Here is a 21,978-nt window from a genome sequence, read left to right as displayed (position 1 = left end):
AGTTTTTTTTCAACTTCAGTTTCCTTGTGTGAAAAATAGTTCTTGTTTTCATGCCATGATTTTAGCCCCAATAAATAAATTAAATCATATAAGTGGAGGTTTTTTTTTAAAGCGAGCCCTGCATGTGGACAGTGGAGATTGAAGACGACAGTATTTCTACACCTAACATTTAATATTAATGTACCTGCTTCATTTTGTTAGACTTTGCAGTAAAGGCCTACTGTATGAATGTAGGTCAATGTTGGGTTATGATAATGAAATTCGACAAAATGAAAAGAAATTGCCGAATTTATTCTACATTTTGCTGCTAAAAGACGGGTGAAGTAGTGAAGGACAAGAACATAGAAATGGACGGACACAATGTATATATGGCACGTCAAATTCTTATCACTGCATTAAAAACTTCATAAGATGTGGAATTATTACGCCAACCCATTTCATTAGAATCCTTTATCAAGATGGGCCACAAAATAAGGGAAATTGAATATAGTTTTGGTGCCAATTAACTGAATGACATGAATTATGAAAGGAACTGGCCTCTGGAGTCCTCTATGATACTCCCCCCCCCCCCCCCCCATCCTTCTCAGCCCGGACTATTCTATCAGCAGGACCGGTATGATGAATAACGTGCACTTTTTTTCGTAGCTTTTTGCATGCTGAGATTTAGCCTTTGGCCCCTTTGGCAGAGTGGTGGGCTATTTTTGGAGTTTGGACCATGGCAGGAGGAGCTAGAGATGAGGGAGTAGGAGCCAATGTGTGAGGGAGGGAGGGAGGGAGGGAGGGAGGCAGGCAGCGTCCAGAGCCAATATGGCTGCGTCTTCCCAGCACACCCTCAGCATCTAACGCCTCAGGGTAGTACAAATGATTGGCTCCGAGTGTCTGGGTAAACACAGGCTCCTACACGGATATTGGTGTGTTCACTGAGCATGAACGCGTTCGCATTCAGAAAAGGCATTGTAGCAGATTTCCTTAATCTTGTTGTGATGATAATCTTGGGCGCAGAGCTTCAGACATTTTTTCCGTTTGATATTAAGTCCAAAACAAACTTGGACTGAAGCGGAGCAGCACACTGACAAGTTGTGGTGTGGAGAGGAGCAGACTCGAGCTGGAGTCTGTCTTCTCATGCTGTTCTCTGTCTCTATTTGATCCTCTAATACCAGACTTAAAATCAATCTGCCCCTTGTTTTGGGCTCTTTCACTTGGTTTTATGGAATAAAAGCTGTACATGCTATTGGTAAATCTTTCTTCTGCCTGTGTGTTTGTCTGCAGGTCCTACCTGGGCTGCACCAGTAGCGGCGGTGAGCCAGTCCAGCCTGCTGCCCCACACCTACGGCCTCCCCCAGCCGCCCTCCTTTAGCCACAGTGTGACCGCGCAGTCACCCATCATAGGAGTAACCCCGTCCATCCAGGCACCGGTGCCCCCGCATCACCCACTCATGACAGCCCACTTCCAGCTGACGCCGCAGTCGACCCAGCAGCCGCCCTCCATGGTGCTGAGCATGCCCAGCCAGCCTCAGTACGCCTCCGCTCAGCTGTCCGCCCAAGCTAACCACGTGGTTCATCCAAACCCTCACAGCGTGATGGGCAACGGCCACTTAACCTCTCACCCCGGCCTCATTCAGCACCCCGCCTTGCCTCTGACCAATGGACAGGCAGCGGCAGCGGCGGCGGCGGCGGCAGCGGTGGCACATGCTCAGCCCACAGCCGGAGACAATCAGGACGGTCCTAACGGGCTGCAAATGCTGCGGACGGTCGGGATGGGGAAGTACGAGTTCAGTGACCCGGGACATCCTAAAGGTAAGCACGGAAAACCTCAGCCGATGCACTCCGCACAGGCGGATGTTTTTGAATGTCTCTCTTGCAGATATGGAACCTGTCACGAACATCTCTGAAAGGCTAAAACAAAGCAGATCCGTTCGGCTGGCAACCTGAGTTTAGAAGTGAATTTAAGCCAGGGAGGTGTTGGGTATTAAATCAATACGCTCAGCTCTCTATTCCTTGTGACCTCGCCTTATGCGAGGCTTTGCTGGAATGAAACGCATAGGCCTCTGCCCTCTGTTTGTATACCCGAGCAGTTTCAGATGCCGACAGTCATAAACAAGGCTGCAAACACTCACGCAAAGGGGGTTGTTGCAAACAGAGCCAATTCGCTTCAAAGCTGCTCCAAGGTCGCAGAGAACGGAGGTGCACCTGAAGCAGCAGTGAGATGGCCGCTTCTGGAGAAGAAAAAAAAACACTCTAACACCGTCCACAGTGGATTCTTTGGAGGGAACATGTTGTACTGATCTCAAACTACTACACAGCAGCAGCGCCTGTGCTGTCGTGCACTGAAATTGGTTGAAAGTGTGTCAGGTTTATCCTTCCACCGCTCTCGGGTTGCAATACTCCCCAGACCTGCTAAACACAAGTCAGGAAGAGCTTTTGGGGTCCCTGCCCCTCGCATCGCTCTCCGAGATCGTTTGAAGCCTTGTTGACTTGTTTGTGAAGGTGCTCCGCGGCCCCCCGACTACCAATGCCTGAGTGTGCGAGCCGTAAATTGGTGTTTGGTTTAACCTTGGAGTTTATGGCGCAGGGCGCCAGAAACAGATGTTGGCAATTCCCCGACCAATTTTCACATTTAATGAAGCTTTTAATTTAGGTTTAGATTGTTTTCTTTTTCCTGGCTCATTTTGATCAATAAAATGTGTGCAAATGAACTAGTAGATTGCAACCAAAACAAAAAAAAAAAGCAATTATTTTGGAGACTGCCTGCGATACGTTGAAATGAGACTGCAGGTAGAATTGGAAGTGGATAATTAGACGGGCTCGACAGCTTGGTCCGGTTTCTATTGAATGAGACCTTTTTTTAAAAATATATCTTCTTTTTAGAATAGACCGTCGCGATCCATTGACCATGCGCATGTCAAAATGTATTGACGTCCTTCTCACAGGCCAAAGAAGCCAGGCTTTACTTGGAATTACAGTATTTACACAGATCCATTTTACAGGGGAAGGAAAACGCTGTACGGATTGTTCAAATTCTGCAAACACTGTCGCTGTGATTCATGTTATGATAAAGTTAATGTATTCAGCTCGGATGGCTTCAGTTTGTCAGCTGCTGTATTTCAAAGGCAGAAGCATCACTGTGTCAATTTCTAGACACAATATACACTTGAAAACTTGCGCAGGCCTCGATGAAGGTCAAACTGCAAATATAGGCACTTGAAATCTCACATCTCCTCAACCATGTCTTTTTGCAGTTTTATCATCTCTACTTGACATTGGACATTAGTACGAGTACTGTCACGAGAACATTGGAAACGGGAAAAGTGCCGAGCGCTGGTAAATTAGCGGTGACATCTCTTCAGAGGGCTCCTGAGCGGCGAGGCAGACCTCTCCCCCGACAGGAACACTTAACTTAGCAGCTGTAATCACAACAACGCCACCCCGATCGCCCTGCCCCTCAAGACACTGCCCACTGCTGTCCTTCTGTCTCCGCCTTCCTGGCTCTCTTGATTATCTCTGTCACTTCCCGCGTTTCTCTGTCCCTCCCTCTGTTCCCTGCTTTCTCGCTCACTCCGAGAGGTCACAAAAAGCTCCTACTGGTCTTCCGCATTCAGGTTTTAAATCAATTAACACTGCGTGTCAACGTGGCAGGCGTACACGCGGTCCTGCTGTCGTGCCACAGTGGTAAAAAATATGGAGGCTAATGCTGGTGTGACCTGCATTCTGGCTACCCCCTGTTCAAATTATCTTAACCTGCTGTTGGCACTTTTCTCCCTCTGCTTAGACCCAAAAAACAACAACAACCCCAAAATATACGAGAAGCAGTTTGTGAGAAGAAAGGAAAGCAGCTACAGGTTAGGAGTCAGTGTTTTTGCAGCCCTCTAATGGCTGAGGTGAGGATAAGAGGGCTGGCAAATCTGATCCCAGGGCAGAGATTGTGGGTTACAAACATGTCTGGCATAAAACGAGGCTGTAAAGGAAGTTCAAGCGTCCGCCCGCACAGACGGACAGACATGCTGTATATCTTCTTCTTTTGCCTCTCACAAACACACATGGGCTTTATTTCATTCTCAAGAACTGCATTATTTAAAAGTGTGATACAAACCCCTCAGGTACAACTAGCACACACACACAAACCGCAGGGTGAACTTCCGCGGTAGAAGCCAAAAGACAGGAATAAATGAGATGCCCTTTGTGCCCCTGACTGACTTGTGGGAGACCTTAGCTAATGAATTATCACCCTGACGGAGGTCCAAAAAAGAACGTATCCCAAGCTTATTTAGTAAGGCTGTTTTAGGGCCAAAGACATTCTTAGTCGACCAACACTTTCCCCACAAAGAAACTCACAAAAGCGCTGCTTTAAGTCTTGTGTTTACCAGAGATGTGCTCACACGTTTCCCTGGATATAAGTCATTTCGCATAAAACAATCAGTAAAAAATGACTAATAGACTGAAGAAATATGAGTCAACTAAGACCAAAACAACCAACGAGGTCGACTATTCCACGACAGTTGGAGGGGGGCAGCCGTAGTGGTCATTTAAATAGTAATAGTAAGTGTTTACTTGCGACGGTCAAATCCTGGTGGTGCATCTCACATCAGAGTGTTTTCAGAAGTGATTATTGGACAAACGGTTTGAATACTGTGGTATATTTTCAGGCCTTACACGATACAGCGAAGACCCCAAGTGTAGTTGTCTTAGATGAAAACCAGATGTGCAGGAGACCAGGGGCAGAAGGGTGGATGTGTAGAATGAGGAGGCCACATACATTCTCTTATGTTCCGCCCAGATGTTGCATGACATGTACCCTATATAAAGATGAAGCGAGCGCCCTAGAAGCAGGGACTTTTCGGATTCGACTTGAGACCTCCGGACGATCTAGACGTCCGTAATGGCATGTGTTGCTTGTTTGTAATAAACTTTATTATACCAGCAAGAACAGTGTCCTCGGAGCATCCTTCCTCATCACTTCAACAGAACTGTCGCATGCAAGACACGACAATACTTAAGCCGCTACTTAAGCGAATGTGTTGCTGCATTAAAAAAATATATATATATAATTGAGCCTCAGGACACAATGCTTGTAAGGAGGTGTTTTGTGGCTTTTTGATGGCAAAGTCCTGGATCTTGGAGCAGCTGACGGAGCTCTGCCTCCTTAATCCAGCTGCACTACAGACCGCTGTGCGTGCGTGCTACTGTACAAATGTGTGTGCGCGGTCGCTCGCCCTGCAGAAATTCCTGGGTGTGACTGCATGGATGTTTTGTCAGATGTCAGCCCCGCAGCCTTAAAGCCAAACACCACAGTGACAGAAATCACACTCCGTGTTTGATTTGGCGTTGCCTTCAAAAGGGAGCAATTTGTCTTCGCTCCGCATCAGCGGGCACATCAACAACTGTGTGCTCCTTGTCTCCGTGTGTGTGTGTGTTGCGTGTCTGCGTTTCTGTTCATAGCACGTGCGTGTTTGTGCACGTCTGCGCAAATGCCACACGTATGCCAGTCATTTATGTGAAGACTCACGCGGAGCAGCTGGGAGGCAGCTTTAACCTCGTCACCTACTGAGAGATGCCAGTCACCGGGGCTGTGATCTGCCTACCTGGTCACATCCGCAGCAGGCCGTTTCATAATACCTGCCTGTCATAGTGTATAAATCAAACTCTTTTGTCGGTTTAATTTCCTTCACATCCCCCACTCCTCCGTCATTTAAAAAAAAAATAGTTTTGTCTTCTCAGTAAGAGGATCTCACCGAGCACTTGAACTATCTATTCACACCCGTAGCTGGAGCCACAGCAGTCACAATTGTCGGTAAAATGTGTGGATGCAGGACGAGTGACGTCGTAAAAGAGAACAATAAAAAGAGAGAAAGAAGAGGAGATAGAATCAAAGAGAGAAGGGGGGAGGGGGAGATGCTCAGAGCAGAGTTGCTGTGTGTCTATTGACCAAGTCATTCAAATCGATGGCTGTCCTGATGAATATCAGCCGAGAGGAGCGAGTGCCGAGCTCAGCAGGGACAGTTATCATCTCCGCGTGTCCCGAGCCCGACTCAGAGGTTACCACTGTTACCTTTACCAGCCGCTCAAATGATGTTTTTCATATTGTTTTTCCCCCGGCTTAGCATGAGCTAAGATGACTGTCGGCTGCTGCGTTATGTAGTCCTGCAGCACACTGTGACACTGATGGAAATATGTGGGGTTTTTTGTTGGTAAATGCCTAAAAATCAGGAGCAGATGAAGCACAAGTATCTGCATGGTTTGGAAACTGTAGTTGAGATTTGAAGTTTGGGGTCACAGACAGATCTGCCGGGCCACCTGCTGTCTTACTGAGCATTATAGCTCCTCTCCTCGCCTCCTTTCTCATGTCAAACATCCTTTTAATGCTCCCTTCCACCTCACTAACCTTTACCGGTCCCGTTCCCTTCTGTGTCTCACACACACACACACACATCGGTAGGGACACACATATGCACACAGACGATCTCATGCTTAAATGCACACGGGGACCACACACACACACACACACACACACACACACACACACACACACACACTATGAGAGAGGTGAAGCGTGTTGTCGTCCACGGCCTCCTCTCTGCCCAGGAAGTTCATCTTCCAGTCAGCTCACATCAGCCGTCATCTGGGGACCAAGCAGCCCTGGATCTGCTAGTGAATGCAATTAAGATGCCTTGCTGAGTTAACATCAGTGTTTTACTTTGCTACGCCGAGAGTGTAGCAAAGTAAAACCTTTCTCACCTTCCTTCTGCTGTAACCGTTTCATCTGTCACATTCTGTGGTCTCAATACAATTTTTAAAACAAGGAACTCTTGATTTTTTTTTTTGTGGTGTTTCCGAGCACCAGATTCCCTTTAGAAAACCTCATTTCAGCGCAGCAGGGGTCTGATAGTCTTCCCCGCTCAGTCCTGGTACTGGTCTCTGCCAGAGGCCCCCTGCTGGAGTCTGAGCTGAAAGGGTTCCTGGTGAACCTGCGCCATTTCATCTGATTTTGCGCGAAACTCAAACCAGTGGCACCGATGGCGGACACTAAGAATAAATATAAAGAAATTAGATTGAGACTGTTTCATAACCAGTTATAAGTTCCTCACAGTAACTTTAATCACGCATTCAATGTTGTTTACTTTTAGACGGAGCGTATTGACGGTGCACCACTGCCGTCCGCTTGCACATCGGTTCTTTGCACATCGGTTCTTTGCACGTTATTGCTGAGACTTTTATCGCCACTTATCGTACCTCATCAGAAGCTTATTTTGGAATTGACGCGCTGCGTTATTGTTTTGTCGTTTGTTTACTGGTTTACGATGTAACTGGATTACATGACGACATTTCATTTTCTGGACGTCTTTGTGCAGATTGCTTCTCTCTTCTCTGAAGTAGGCTGCTGCAGTTATTGCAAAGCATACAGCATTATCAGTTATGTCGGTGATGCATACATATTCATTTTGATTCAACCGCAGGAACACACTGCTGTAGCACGACAGGCCGTTCAAACCAGTTATTAAAAACACAGCCAGTTTGTGATAGCCACACTGAGACCATTAATCGTGGCAGGCACATTAATTAAAGCCTCTCCTCTCCTCTCCTTTCTCTCCTTCACTTGATAGAGTGCAGACGATCTCCACCACATCCTCACTGCAAATCATACCCAAAGTACGCCTTTCACAGAGACGAATGTAATACCCAATCCGGTGTAAGTGTTGTTGGGTTGTTTCTTTTTTAAATTTTAATTTCCAATATGCTGACTCGGATCAGCGTCTGCGGAGGGAGCGGTGGTAAATTAATTAAAGTCACTGCGGTGTTGTGCTGGGCGATTATCTTAAAGCTATCCGCATCAGGATTAGCTAAAGCAGAACTAGGGGTTATTATGATTTCAAAACAGGCTTAACTTTGAATATGAGATGCAAGTGGTTTTTTTTTCTAGTTCTATCTCTCTCACAGCATTCCTTCAACTCTAGGTAGCTCAAGCGGAAACCAAAAAGGAATTCACAAGAGCCCCGGAATGTTCCAAATTATTTATGAGGTTGAAATTTATTCCAATCACCGTCGACTGTGTGTGCAGGTAATTCTGTTAAATGAACACGCAGCGTGCCGAGGAGATATCCTCAAGAGTAACCTCAGTACACCAGTCCACATGGGGCCCACATATATTGACTCACACGTCTCATTTCAGAAGGACAGGAGCGGTCCTTAGACTGCAGGCTGTTGCCAAGGTACCTGACGCTGTCTCTTTAACTTTGCTAAGGATGCCTTTCACTGAGATGTCTTACTGTTTCTCGCACAGCGCCGGCTCCCAGGAGTCAGCACAGAAAGCAGGGGGGGGGGGGGGGGGAGAGGATGAGAGGAAACGTGAGGAGAGCAGCGGCGGTGTGTGTCGTATGCTGCTCTCCCTCGTTATCGTATTTTAAAGGAGAGGAGCCCCGCCAGGAGCCCCATACATTACACCCCATACCCCCCCCCCCCCCCACAGTTAATATAGGGACGGCGGATAGCTCATTAAGATTGATCGTTCCTCGTCCACCTCCTCCTCCGTGCAGAACGCGGCATTGGCTTCATTAATCACCGGGATTTCGAGATAAAGCTCAGTCGCGGGGACCCGAAGAGCCTGACAGCTACCGGCTCCTACACGCACATAATCACGGACGCAGTGCAGCCGTCCCGGCTCCCTGCCGCGCGAGAGGGGGCGCCGCGTCCACGCCTCCCTTCCCTCCTCCATCCTCTCCTCAACCTATACTCTCCTCCTTCCCTCCTCCCCACCTGTCCTCTTCTCTGCAATTGTCTATCTGTTTCTTTCACTCAGCCCGAACAAACAGCATCACCCCTCCCATGCTGTTGTCTCTCAGCCCCCCCCCCCCCCCACATCTTCCCCTCTCATCTTCTGTACATTCCTTCCTCGCCATAACTGCCACTTGTTCGATGCTTTTCTCTCCGCCTCCCTGATCTCTCTATACTCCGTTGTTGCTGACGTTATTAGCCATTCGTTCAGGAAGGTGGCAGTGAAAAAAAAAAGGAAGGATGAAAGACAAACAAATCAAAATACATCCAGTCCTTGTCACTTTGATTACTCATAGAAAACAAACGAAAAGTCCAACACGTAAAGAATCCCCTTAACGGCCTTCTGGTTATTTTATCAATACATTTCTCATGGCACACTCAAACATACACACATTGAGAGATCATATTGTAATAACAGAGGTGAAAGAAGAAGAAGAATCTTCATTTATTTCTGTGGGTGTTTTTATGAGAATGTGGATCTTTTTTTGAGCAGTGTTGTTTTGGTTGTTCCACATTTTATAGTAAGTGTGTCATGCAGTGTGGGACTCACACCGGTCTTGGTCTTGACTTGGTCTCCATACACTCTGGTCTTGTCGTAACTTGGCTGGCCTCTCCTACAACACTGCTGCACACTACAGTGCTGGAGTAAATGTACTAAGTTACGTTTTTAGCATTTTTTAAAGGAAAATGTAGAGCCACATTTTAATCTGCTCTCGTGTTTCTGGGTCCCATCACAGATCAATGTGTTGCCTGGATTTGTGATTAAAGTGCAACACTCTGTCGCTCAGAGCCGTATCATGCATTGAGTATTGGCGTGAGGTCTCGGACTTTTGCCTACATGAAAACACCCACTGCCCTCAGTCAGCGGGGAGCAAATTGATTGTGTGTGTGTAAAGTAGTGTCAGAGTGGATGGTGGCTACACCTCAAAAAGGGTCTGAATCTCAAACAGAGATGACAGGATTAATTGCCACGAGTCAAATGTCAACGTGTTATTCCTCACATCAGCCGTGAAATAGGCAGCAGTGCACTATCAAAGAGGCCGAGTGTAAACACAGCAGATGTTACCAGGAAGTCAGTCGATAGCGGATGTTTCTCTCTAATGAGAAGGCGTAATTGCAACAGGGAGGGAACGCAGTATCCAAAACAGCAGCAGATGCGCCGCAACATCTCGGCGAAAAGAAAAATCCAGAAGAAGCTCAGCAGTGTTGGCTCGCTAATGTTCACTGTGCTGTTCGCTTATCTGAGCGGATAGTCAAACTTTTTGCCTCACCCAGAAACTTTTAAATGGCTTTGATAATGCACGCGGGGCATCTAATATATTCTACCAGACATTAGCAAGAATGTCCCCCTCCTACAACTTCTTATTCCACCGAGGCTACAGGCTTAGCATGTGAAGATATGTGACCTAGAGACAAATGATAATGGCCCGAATTGCAATCGAGAGATCTTTTGTAGGCTGGTGGTGCACTCTGTAAGCTTGCTCCAGTTAAAGTCTTCCTCAGCAGTAAGATGGCGGAACCATGTGCCATCGCTGTTAGGGTTACAGAATGGGCTTTGTTGATCGAGGCTGCGGCCATCGTTATTCTGCTACTGTAGCCGCCTTCCCTCTCCGACACAGACATTGTTTTCTTATGTTATGCAGCTCGAGTGCAGGATTTAAAATTAAAAAAAACTATTGTATTAGAGAGTTAAACTTAGATTACGACTTTACAAGGACACACCAGCCATGCATAAGCATTGGAGCATGCTGGACACAATCAGAATTTTTGGGGCAGTCCAGTCGTCTAATAGATTGTTTTCTATCCCCGGAGAGAGATAGAGACAGGGAGAAGCGGGAGGAGAGGAGGAGGAGGAGGAGGAATGAAAGAAAGAAGAGAGAGGTGGGGGGGAAAGAGAGAGAAAGAAATCTGATGAAATGCACAGATTACTCGCCTGACTCGACTGCAGGCTCTGGGAGCTCATCTCAGGTGTGCAGTCTGCTGAGAAGACTCCCACATACAACCTAACCCCGCCACCAGCCTTTCTGCTTGGGCTGCCATGACTTTCACAAAGTTACCCAGTAAACACACGTTGTCCTCGGGGGGAGGGGGGATGTGACATTTCTCTTAGGCTGGTGACATGGGGATTCTTCTTTTTTTTTAAAAGTTATTTTAGTTTTTCCGCATGCAGTTGCGTCGCCCTGCTCTTTAGGGTCGACTCTGAGGAAGTGTAGCCCATAGAGGCAAGTATCACCCAAGGGCAAAGCTCGCAAGGAATGTACACAAACAAAACTCATAAACACAGTCGTCATGTAAGACAAGCAGGGCAGCATATCTGCTTTCTCTCACACATGCTCTGGCATCTGTGTTGGACCGCCAGTACGTGTCCTAAATGTGAAAGGTAGGAGAGCGCTCGGCACAGCTGAGACTGCAGGCGGAGGCGGCAGAGGGGACAGTAACTTTAAACTTTTAATAAGTGCTTGAGTGGAGTTTGCACTTTGTTTCATGTTTGGTATGTTTGCACTTTAAATACTCAAAACAATCTCGCAGCTATCCTTAAAGGGGCTGACACATCATTTCCATGGAGTATTTTCAACATTTAAAGGGCAGCTGTACTTTGTATTTCCCTAATGGCACCTCTACTAGTTACATTTTAGGGAGGAGTTCAACCGGAACGTTTTTTGTAGTTTTTGTAGTCATTTTTTTATGGTCTCATATGTCAGCTAAAAAAAAAAAACCCTGCAGAGCTCACAAACCTTTAATCACCCAAAGCACTCTTTGTCTGTGCACACAGCTAATTACTTAGTCACAGACCCTACTTTTTGTGTGATATTCAGTTTTAACGGTGGCCAAGTTAGAGACCTTGAGGTTGTTGACAGACAGATTAAAATATTCACGTTTATAGTTGAACATTTGAAATTGCAAATTAGGTGCAAATATGTTGATATTGAGCAACAAAATGTTGGACTTCTGGACCCACTTAGCTTTACGACATCTGGATTGTTGCTATAATGGCAGTAACATGCTCAGTTGCGGGTCACAGAACTCACGGTTGAGATTGTGTCATGGTTTTGAGTCACGGATCGGATCAGCAGGAAAAAAGGAGCAAACTTTACTTTTAGAGATGCCCTCAATCGCGTTTTTGTTTCCGCAGATACCGATTGCCGGTCCTCTATGAGCCATATCAGCCGGTTCAGATCATCTTTGCTGTAATTTTGTTTTGTTATAACAGCTGGTACATATTTTTTGTGTCTTAAAAATTGCATTCTTTCTAATGGCCATCAGGGGGCGACTCCTCCGGTTGGAAAAAGAAGTCCGATTATATAGAAGTCTAAAATGACTCTACTTCTCTCTTGATTTATTACCTCAGTACACGTTGTAAACATGAGTTTATGGTCTCAAGCACTAATGATTGAGACCACCAGACTAAAGTTTTCTTTAATTAAATGATGGTCCATTTAGAGTCAAATAGACCTTAAAGTGGAGGATGCTTTAGGGCGGGCTTACACTGATTGACAGGTTGCTTGCGGTACCAGAGCCGTATACGGCGTCTCTACGTCACTCCTCTGCATTCCAAATATGGTAACTTCCGTTCATCAGTTATCAGTTGCAAAAAGCCAAGATGGCGACTACCGTAATCCAAGATGGCAACGTCATGATGACTACGTCCACTTCTTTTATACAGTCTATGGTCATAACGTACATTTACCTTCTTCCAATACTCATCTTACTCAATAGAGCCTGAGCACATCGTTATGTAATTACCCACAGTACACTTCCTAACACAATGGCATGTAGATAATGCCTCCCTAAGCACTGGCTCAGCTCCCTACAGCAACTAATCTATGTGCCCTGTCATGGAAGTGCCCTTGCTCAATCAGTGTAAACTGTCTTGTACAGGACTGCCCACTGACAGCACGAAAATGTTTAGTTTTTTACGAGGAGAGTTTTTAAAGACAGCTCGGTTTGTTGCGAGTGTGTTCTCCCACTGCCTGCAGCGACGGAAGTTCCAGTCAAGTGAAAAATTCAGACTTTGGATGATGAAATGCCAGAATGGACAGGGCTACCTGACTGAGGGCCCCGGAGACGAGCTTGATATTTGTTGCAGTCGTGCTGGTGTGGAGGTCAAACCTCATTCCTCGGTGAGTGCTTAGAACTGGAGCGATCCAGCGTTTGTTTTGTGCCGAGCAGCTCTCGTTTCTGCGCGTGAGCATGTGTGACACACTCTCAGTTGGTCGAATGCACAACTGGGTCCTCCAAAACAACCCTCTCAAGGTGAAGTACAAATGAAACATAGTTTGCGCATATGTTCTCTGAAAGGTTGCAGTCATACTGGTGCACAAGACCTGTGTCCAGATGATTCATTTCACTCAATTAGCCTTGTTTTTCCACCGGGGATTTATAATGTAGGTTAGACAGAACACTGGCCTTCGCAGTAATTCTTATGAAATGGTAACTTAGCAATTAAATGAAAAAGAAAGATGGAGAAGTGTTGCACGCCCACTCACTTCTATTCAAATCCCCCTCTGAGCATACAGTATGTTATCTACACCAGCCAGCAACATTATTATTAGGATTATTCCCTTATGACATTGTTTTGCCTAAAGTCAAGTGTGTGTGTGTGTGTGTGTGTGTGTGTGTGTGTGTGTGTGTGTGTGTGTGTGTGTGTGTGTGTGTTTGTGTGTAGGTACATTTGCACGTGTGTGTTCTGGTTCTGCATATGCATCGGGGCTTGTGTGTTGTTTTTGCACAATGACAGCGTCGTCGTGTTGTGGGGAGGACGAATTACTGAAGTTTGACAATGACGTCCTCCATAATGCTCGAACAGAATGTTTGCTAATCTGTGATGAGCAGTCACCAGTCTATCAGTCCACTTTTTTAATCTCATGTGACATACTGTTAAAAATACAAATAAAAAAATACGAAAATCCATGTTGGCATGTTGCCTATTTGGCACTATGACAAATAAGCCAATCCTCAAATTCAAGGCTTAAACTCGGCCTGCGTAATAAAAAGTTTTTTTTTTTTTTTTTAAAGCATGCAGTAAGAATTTTTATCTCTGTTCCCAAAAGCAGCTCTTATTGGCTGTAAGGAGTTTTTTGGATTTTCCTTTCTGAAAGCTGCTCAGACAAATTTATAATACGCAATTCTTGGATAGAAAATAAATACCCCAGTAAGGAATTGGAAATTCCATATGAAGGCATTTAAGAGTTATTGGAATTTAATCATAGATCAGTTTGGTTATTATTCCATTTATCCAAATACATTGTTATTCTTGGAAGTCTTTCTTCAGAGTGATAGCGGAAAACCAATGATCCCATCAGAGGCTTTTGCGATGGAACACAATTTAACTACTGCCTCTTATAAATGTGAATACGTCTCTCAGCCATTGTCATCATTCGACAATTACTTGTCACACGTTTATCATTTAATAATTAATTAATTCAATCATATGCCAATCATATATGTGGTTTTATTTTGTGTCATATACTGTAGCTGTCTTTTCTGTGATTGGCTGTTTTTAGCCAGCATTGCAATTGGATCTCAATCGAGATCAGAGCCGTCATCTCCACTCCCCTGTCTGCTTCCAGCGGCAGAAAAACAGAGAAGTGACTGCCACTTATCATCGGAGCAGTTAATTGAACTAATCATTCCATAATTATTAGTTCATTCGGTGTTCAGCACATCTCATTAGTCCTTCTTTCTGCCTCACTCACTTTATTTTGTGAACTCCCTGTCGTAAATGCCATTTCACCTTTTTTTTTCTGCATCTGCAGAGCCGACGCCGACAGACTGAATTGTGAATACATTTGTGACCGCGTTAACGAATTAACACAAACCAGCTGTCGGAAACATTGCAACGTTTAGTTCAGAGTGCATGAATCATACGAGCGAGCGGGCAATTATGTCAGACAGATTTGGGATTTCCGGTGATGCCCAGGTTACTGGGATGTGACCGGTTGTTGGTGAAAGTCTTGTTTTTACTTCTGAAACATTCTCAGAAGTAGGTTATATGTACGTTGTTCTGTTTCTGACCGGTGAGCTGAATTGTTCAGCTCATCTAGTTTCGCTGTGATTAAAGACCTTCTATTGTAACTCTAAGGTAAATCGGTAAATGTCAAGCACATCAAGCTTCGCCCTCTCTAAAATAGAAGGTCCTTGCAGGTCGCACTGCACCATCTTTATTTTGAATTGCCTTGCTGCTAAAATGTGCTATATGAATAAACTTGCTTTGCCTTTATGCAACGCTGTCATCAGCTCTTTCACCGTATCTCTGGAGGACTGTGAAAGGTGTTGGTCTACTTCACAGACAAAGCTGTTGGCGAGCACCGAGCTATTTTCCACCGGTAAAAGAGTTAAACATGAAAATTGTGTTTCCATGCGGGTGTCTCTGATTGCTTGAATAGGTGTTGTATTTCAGTGATGTTTGATGGGGGGGGGGAAAAAAATGCTGTATGCTAATATAGCTGGTGATGATTGTCACATTAGTCGGCTAACACCATATCGACTTTCACATATTGAGCAGGTTTGAAAACAGCCAGAGACATGTCAGCAAGCTATAAAGGGACCACACACACACACACACACACAAAGAGTGAATAAATATACACACGTCCTCATCACCTTTGATACCGCTTTGCTAGCATTGAAACCCATGTAATGTACCGAAATATCTTTCATGCTTTAGTGGTTCCTTTAACCCTCTGAGACCCGGCGATCATGACCGTCATTACTGTCTTTAAGAGGCTGTAGCAGGCTCAGTATTACAGCTAGAGTGAAGGTACCGGTATCTAAACTAGACGACCTGACGGTTCCATTGGTACCAACCACGTCACGCTGGATAACACTCCAAAGTTAGGCTCAATTTTCACAAGGGGATTTTCAAAGGGGTCCCTTTCACAGCAGGATATCTGAATGAAGATGGGTTGCACGGTACCCATAAGTCTCCCCTTTACAGACATGCCCACACATGCAGTTTTTTTGGCAAAAAGTTTTTATTTGCATTCAGTATAAATGTGTTATTTTCGCCTCTTCTAAAAACGGTTTTGTACTGTTGTGGATCCAATGAGCTCAGTCGTATTATTGCGCGATGATGTTAGTCACAATAGTAGGCATTAGATTGTAGTGAGACATTTGTCTTGAAACTTGACGTCACCGTATAAAAGTACCTCGAGGATAACCAGAGCCTCATGAAACTACAACCTGCAGACCTGGCCATTCAGAGGTTCTTGCAGAAATCCCCAAATCTCAAACGTCTTAGATACCAAATCACAGCATGTTTTTTTCTATAAAGCGTTCCTCACAGTCTTGGTGTCTTGATTTTAAAAAAAAGTGTTGATTTTGGCGCCAAATCTATTAAACAAATGGAATCAAAATTGCTGTTAAAACTCATTCGACAGAAATGAGTCATCTTGGCTTTCTCGTTATGTGACCTGACTGGGTGACAGGAATCGGCACAACCAGCATTACCTCCCTACCAACCAATTAGTTCCTGCTGTGAGTGAAAACACAGTTTCCAGCCATGTTCTAATAAAGACTTTGCGGTGCCTCCGATTCTCTCGGAACATTTTAATTGGAGGTGAAAACAAGCTACATGAGTTGGGTTTTGTTCAAAATGCTTTCAGCTGGAATAAACTCCACACTTCTCCTTTTGAATTATTTTGAACAGAAGTCATGTCCCAGTTTTTCTCGTGGTGGAGTTATTCCTGTTGAACACTCGCTCCACATCGATTGCAAAGAGAAAGAGATAGCATGTGCACACTTTACTCTTTTGTTTTTGCCATCTACCAGGGTGAAATATCAGTCAAACAGAGCTATCATTGCAAAAATGAATTGAAAAATTGACACCTTTTAATGTGTAGCTTTAGCTTTGATTTGGACAGATTGCGACGACCTTTTTTTATTACTTCATGTAGTTAAAAAAAAAATGCAAAAAAGCAATTTTCAATATTTGGACAGCAGCAATGTTATTACAAAGGCACTGTGAGCAAAATGCAGAATATGCGCAGAACTATATTGTAATTAGCTATGATACGTATCAAACTTGATCTCTATGATACCTTGAAGAAAACATGATTTATTGATCTGCTTGATACTGGCATCAGGAGTAAAAACAGCAGCGCTCTTTTGACAGAAACATACTGTTTATATAGCCACATTTTTCTGAGCAAGAGTACGTGCTGTCAACAATGTACCTCGGCTGTATGTGAGCATCATTCTAATTTCTCACACTAAAACAGAAGTAGCCAAACAGGTTTAGGCTCACTGCAGAGTTTCCAAAGCAACCATTTTCCAAAGCAACCTCCCTCCCGTCTCTTAAATTTAGTTAGTTTTAGGAGCAGTAACTCTGCTACAGTAAATCTTTTTTTTTTTTCTTCTTATGAACTGCAGTTTAAAATAGCTGCATCAGCCAGGGAGGAGACTCTTTGAGCTGTAATGTCATAACTGCAGCACTGAATGTAAAATTCAACCTCCTGTGAACTGTAACCAGCCTGAGTTGTAACCCTCGGTGAATGCATACAGTACATATTTCTACTTTGTGTCCTCAGAAGACAGTCACAGGCAATCTTTTCAGTGTACGCTTCTATCACAAAGAGTCTGCAGCATTGTCTTTGACCAGACTTCTCGTCACCCACTGTCCCTCCCGCCTGGCTAACGAGGACGTCACCGCGCCAGCCGGGACCAGAGACTTTCGTCCTCTTCTCACCACACACAAACACAAAGAACAAGGGAGCAATGCATGACATGCTGTCACACTGTTACAGCAGGCCAACGGATGCTCCCTGGGCCCTCTTTGTTTATGTTCCTCCTCCTCTGAGGCTGTACTTGCATTAGCCTCGACTTTGTTCTTCTAGTGACAATTGTTTGCTTGTATGTGTGTGTGTGTGTGTGTACACACACGTCTGACCCGCGGCCCAGAGGGTGTATGTAGAGGTTTGAGTGTGCACTGCGGGACAACTGTGTTTTTTTTTTTTTTTTGCTACTCCAGGTCTTTTTCTTTGCATGTCTATTGGAGGAGGCAACAAAGGCCCAGACGGCGTCTTTGAGGGGCACAAGTTCCTCACTCTCTCTGTCCCCTACTCCTTTTAGATGTCACAGCGCCGGCTCAGTCCAGACTGGCCGACAACTGTGCCGAGGCTCGAGCAGCTCGGCTCAGCAGATTTCCAGCGGCGGAGACATAAAGCGTCCTCATCATGGACTATTCTCTCTGGGCTATATGGTGCCAGTGCTCTCTTACACGCTGAAATCAGGACAGCTCGAGGCTCAAGGGGTCTCGAGGATTTCCGATGCCTTGCATCGAGCTGATTTGCTGGGAGTAGGCACACACTGTTGAGACGTCTCCATGAATGAATGTGGCGGTGATTGTTAGAGGTATGTTTTAGAGGCTGTTTATAATAAGTAGGCCTTGAGAGAGACCCAGGCTGGCACATTATTTATGTCGGCTTTTATCTAAGTAAAGCATCATTTCTTCAGAGGATGGCATCTAGATGAGCATAGTGGTCGTGACATTTTGCACCTGTTAAGGCCTGACATTTAGCCACCACGTTTTTGTTTTTTTACCTGCGCTGAAGATGGTGCTGTTAATACTAATGGATTATTTTTGTGCTAACACATAGGACATGATTCACATCAGTGTGATTTTAAAGTGGACTGAATCCTTTTGAATATTGTGTCAACATTCAAATTCGAAATTTTTAAAGAATGACATTTTTAAATTATTTGTGCTTTAAATTGTCTCTTTTAGTGAAATCGGACGAGCTCGGCTGAGACGCTAATTTAAAGTAAAACTCCATTCATTCATATTGATAAAAACATAACAAATTATATTTATATTTGAAAAAAACAAACGAAAACGTTTTTCAAATTTTATACAAAACTTAATGGAAAAGTGGACATTTTGGTTTATTTTATGTATTTCGATCAATTTGAATGTCTGTTCAATCACAAGACGAAATATATTGTGGACCCGAGATATACGATTTTTTTTATTTATTATTTTTTTTATTATAAACGTTTTTAATATATAATATAAAGAATAAGATATTACATTTTGTCACTATTGAGATTTGAGTTATGGACCAAAGTAGAGAGATGTTAACATGCTAGTTCAATTTAATATCAATATTTTTACTTTCCATGACGTTGATTAAATACACAGCTTTGGCTACTAATGGAAATATAAAATAATGTAATTAACATGTAAAATGACGATGAGCATTTTAATTTTAACCATAACCTTGTATGTAAATATGCAAAACAGAATACGTCTTTTTGCCTTTTAATTCTGACAAAATTTCAGACCATTCAAAAAGCCAAGAAGAGAACATTTTTATTTGAACACTCACAAAATCCTCCCTAAATATTTAATATAATTAGTTTAAACTAGATCTGGGGACTTGATTTAAAATAAGGTTTCGCTGTATCGTGAAAGAACAAATCTAAAAGATCTTTCAATGAGTCGGTCAAGGCGTTCTTCTCGGCATCAGAGCTGAATCACAGCTTTGTTTTGGCCGAGGTTGCCGAATAGAGAGATTATGTTATCCAACAACTTGTGCTGATATTGAACTTCTGACCATCTCTCCGCCTGCTGAAAGCTGCATGTGGGTGTATTTAATGTGTGCAGTCAGAAACTGAGAAACCATTTAGAGTGTTTGCCTTGTCAAAGTCAGCAGGGGGAAAGCATATTTTCTTCCAAACATCCATCAGTGTGCTGCTCACATCTACTCTTACATGTTAGATTCTGAGACCAAAACAAGCCAAACCATAATTAATACATCATTCATTCATCCTGATTCTGTTGTATTAATAGAGCACCATCACTTCACATAATTCATTCCCTCCTACAGTAAATCCTCCTGACGTTGTGGGGTTCCGGGCCCTTTGTTCTTCGCAGGGGAAAGATGTGTTTTTGGGGAAATACTGTGAAAGCTTTTTGCCTGGAAAGAAATCTTTTGTGAGCATTTAGTATGAATCATGCTTTCGGACCGCTCTTCTTATTCTGTTGCAAGTTCCTTTTTCGACATGGAATTCCTCAAAGGTCCGCTACTTATGGAAAGGCTTTTGTAGGAGGAAGCCTATTTTGATCAGACTCCCTCAGACCAGTCTTCTTCAGTCCTGCAGCTCGACTGCTTCTGCTGCTTTGAAACAAGCACAAATGTGTTTCATTCTATCTTGCAAAATGTAAGCTTATTTAACCAAATTTAATTAAAAGTAATTATAGTGCCGATCACGTAAATGGTACATTTTAACGAGATTATTTTAAAACAAATGTCAGTTAAACATATTGCTGAAAGAAATTGGGACATTTAAAAACAACTAGTTTGTCAAGTATTACTTTTTGTGATTACTTTAATCAGGGTGTCATTACTTAACATTAAATAAAATACATTAATACATTCATTTGTACGTTGGATGTATTTAATTCATATTTTTTGTTGAATACTTGATGTGAATGGGTTAATAATAGATTTCATTTAAACACAGACACGGCATGTATCACTCAACAATAATCAGTTGAATAACTAAAATCAAATTTAAGTAATTCAATTATTTTCGAAGGATTATTTTTTGCTCCTATAGAGCGCAAGACATTTTCAGAAAATATGAGTGAAAGAGCTGCTTTACAGCTTGATCATCTAAAGGCTTTGAAGATAACGAGTAGTTTCATTTCATGTCCCGGTGTGGTGTGGGGAAACGATCGCTCGCTGCTTCAGTCACAAAATGTGCTTCACTGTCGTGTCCTTCCGAGCTGAAGAAAAGCCATCATGGCAGAGCTGCACATTGAGTTATTGATCAGCTAGCGTGGTTTGTTCTGGGTAATTAAGCCGCGGGTGTCGGTGGAAATTGATTGTTAAAAGTTTAAAAGAGAAAAAAAAAGGTCAGGGTGAACACGTCGGTGCCCTTTCTGCTGCGCAACGTAGAATGTCATCCGATTGAATAAAGATATGTGGACGGTTATGTTTTCTTGTGTTGTAGAAAGACGAGATGTATCAGCAAGAGGAGAAAGAAAACAGAAGTGATCAGATAAATATTTCTTAAATTGATTACAAGATTACTTATCATTTATCTCTAATATATCATCTTCTTTTACTTGCTCTGAGAAAGAAACACACACATTTTTACAGTATGTATATATATATATATATATATATGTATATATATATATATATATATACACATTTCTTCCACATTATTTATAAAGAATACTAACATTTTTAGAGAGATGCATTACGATGATACAAATGATTCAATTTAAGAGCGAAATATCTATAAACTGATTCCAGTTTGTTGTCAGAAAATGATATTTATAGTATGAACCATTTTAGACACTTTTCTAGCGAGGGGAAATAACATTCTAAGACAGAAAATATTATGAGCTGATGAAGATGTATCTCAAAGTTTAGATTTTATGCCAACACAAAATGGTGGGTCTACAGAGGCGCTTGCACCATACATGTAGAAACCCCAAAATGGCTCCAAGTTCAGCAACCAATGGCGCGCTGCGTCGCCCTTTTACAGCAGCCTATCACAGCTCGGTGAGCGACTTACGGGCACCTTACAGCAGGGGAGACCTGGTGCGCTCTGATAGGTTACTGGAAATCCCATCCGGGGGCCCCATTGGCCACAGCGCTCGGAGATGTTTGACGGTAGAGTTACTAGGCTGAGCAGCAGAGTTGCCACTGGTTTCTTACCCCCTGTGCCGTGTGTCGACCAATCATGAAGAGCCAGCACGGGGTGTTGTTATTATTGTGAACAGCTTAGGGGCAAGAAACTACCCCCGCACATTTCATCAATGTTTGCAGTCCATGATATACTCTAGGACTGTTGCACAGTGTACCCCAAAGAGTATTTCTGTATACTTCCCCCCCAAAAAAAAGAAACCTCACCACGGTTTTATCCGTCTGTTGCAGAACTTGACGGTCCTCAAGAGATTTTTCCCATAACAGTATTGAGACGTTTGGTGTTTCAAAGCCGCCGTTGTCCCATTGAACAGGGCTCTGCCTCCCCACGCTCCATTCCAAACCCGAGAATGGGGACGCCATGTGCAGTTTCATGGTCCACGGTGGTGATGAGTTGTTTTCCGGGGGGCGCTCAGCGACCCACCCCCAAGAAGCCATAATTAGCTTTTCCATCAGGCATTCAGGTGTGTCTGCACGGCTCCGAGGGAGGCGGCCATTGTTTGCTGACAAGTGGAGTTCTCTGTCTACCGCTCTCTATTCTCGAGGGAAAATG

The 21,978-nt window shown here is 43.8% G+C and overlaps 1 protein-coding gene across 1 annotated transcript in view; it reads left to right on the top strand.

The window, feature by feature from the left end:
* Positions 1–21,978, top strand: part of klhl29 (kelch like family member 29) — a 188,734-nt gene that overhangs the window by 99,125 nt on the left and 67,631 nt on the right. The window contains exon 7 of the mRNA XM_076084165.1: positions 1,270–1,797. Within this exon, the coding sequence (XP_075940280.1) occupies positions 1,270–1,797 (528 nt within the window). The remainder of the gene's footprint in view (positions 1–1,269; positions 1,798–21,978) is intronic.

The sequence above is a fragment of the Anarhichas minor genome, unplaced genomic scaffold (genome assembly GCF_050575085.1).
Source record: "Anarhichas minor isolate MPS153535 unplaced genomic scaffold, ASM5057508v1 ptg000136l, whole genome shotgun sequence".
Lineage (NCBI taxonomy): Eukaryota > Metazoa > Chordata > Actinopteri > Perciformes > Anarhichadidae > Anarhichas > Anarhichas minor.
The sequence above is the reverse complement of the archived record's forward strand: the minus strand, read 5'-3'. Positions and strand labels throughout refer to the sequence as shown.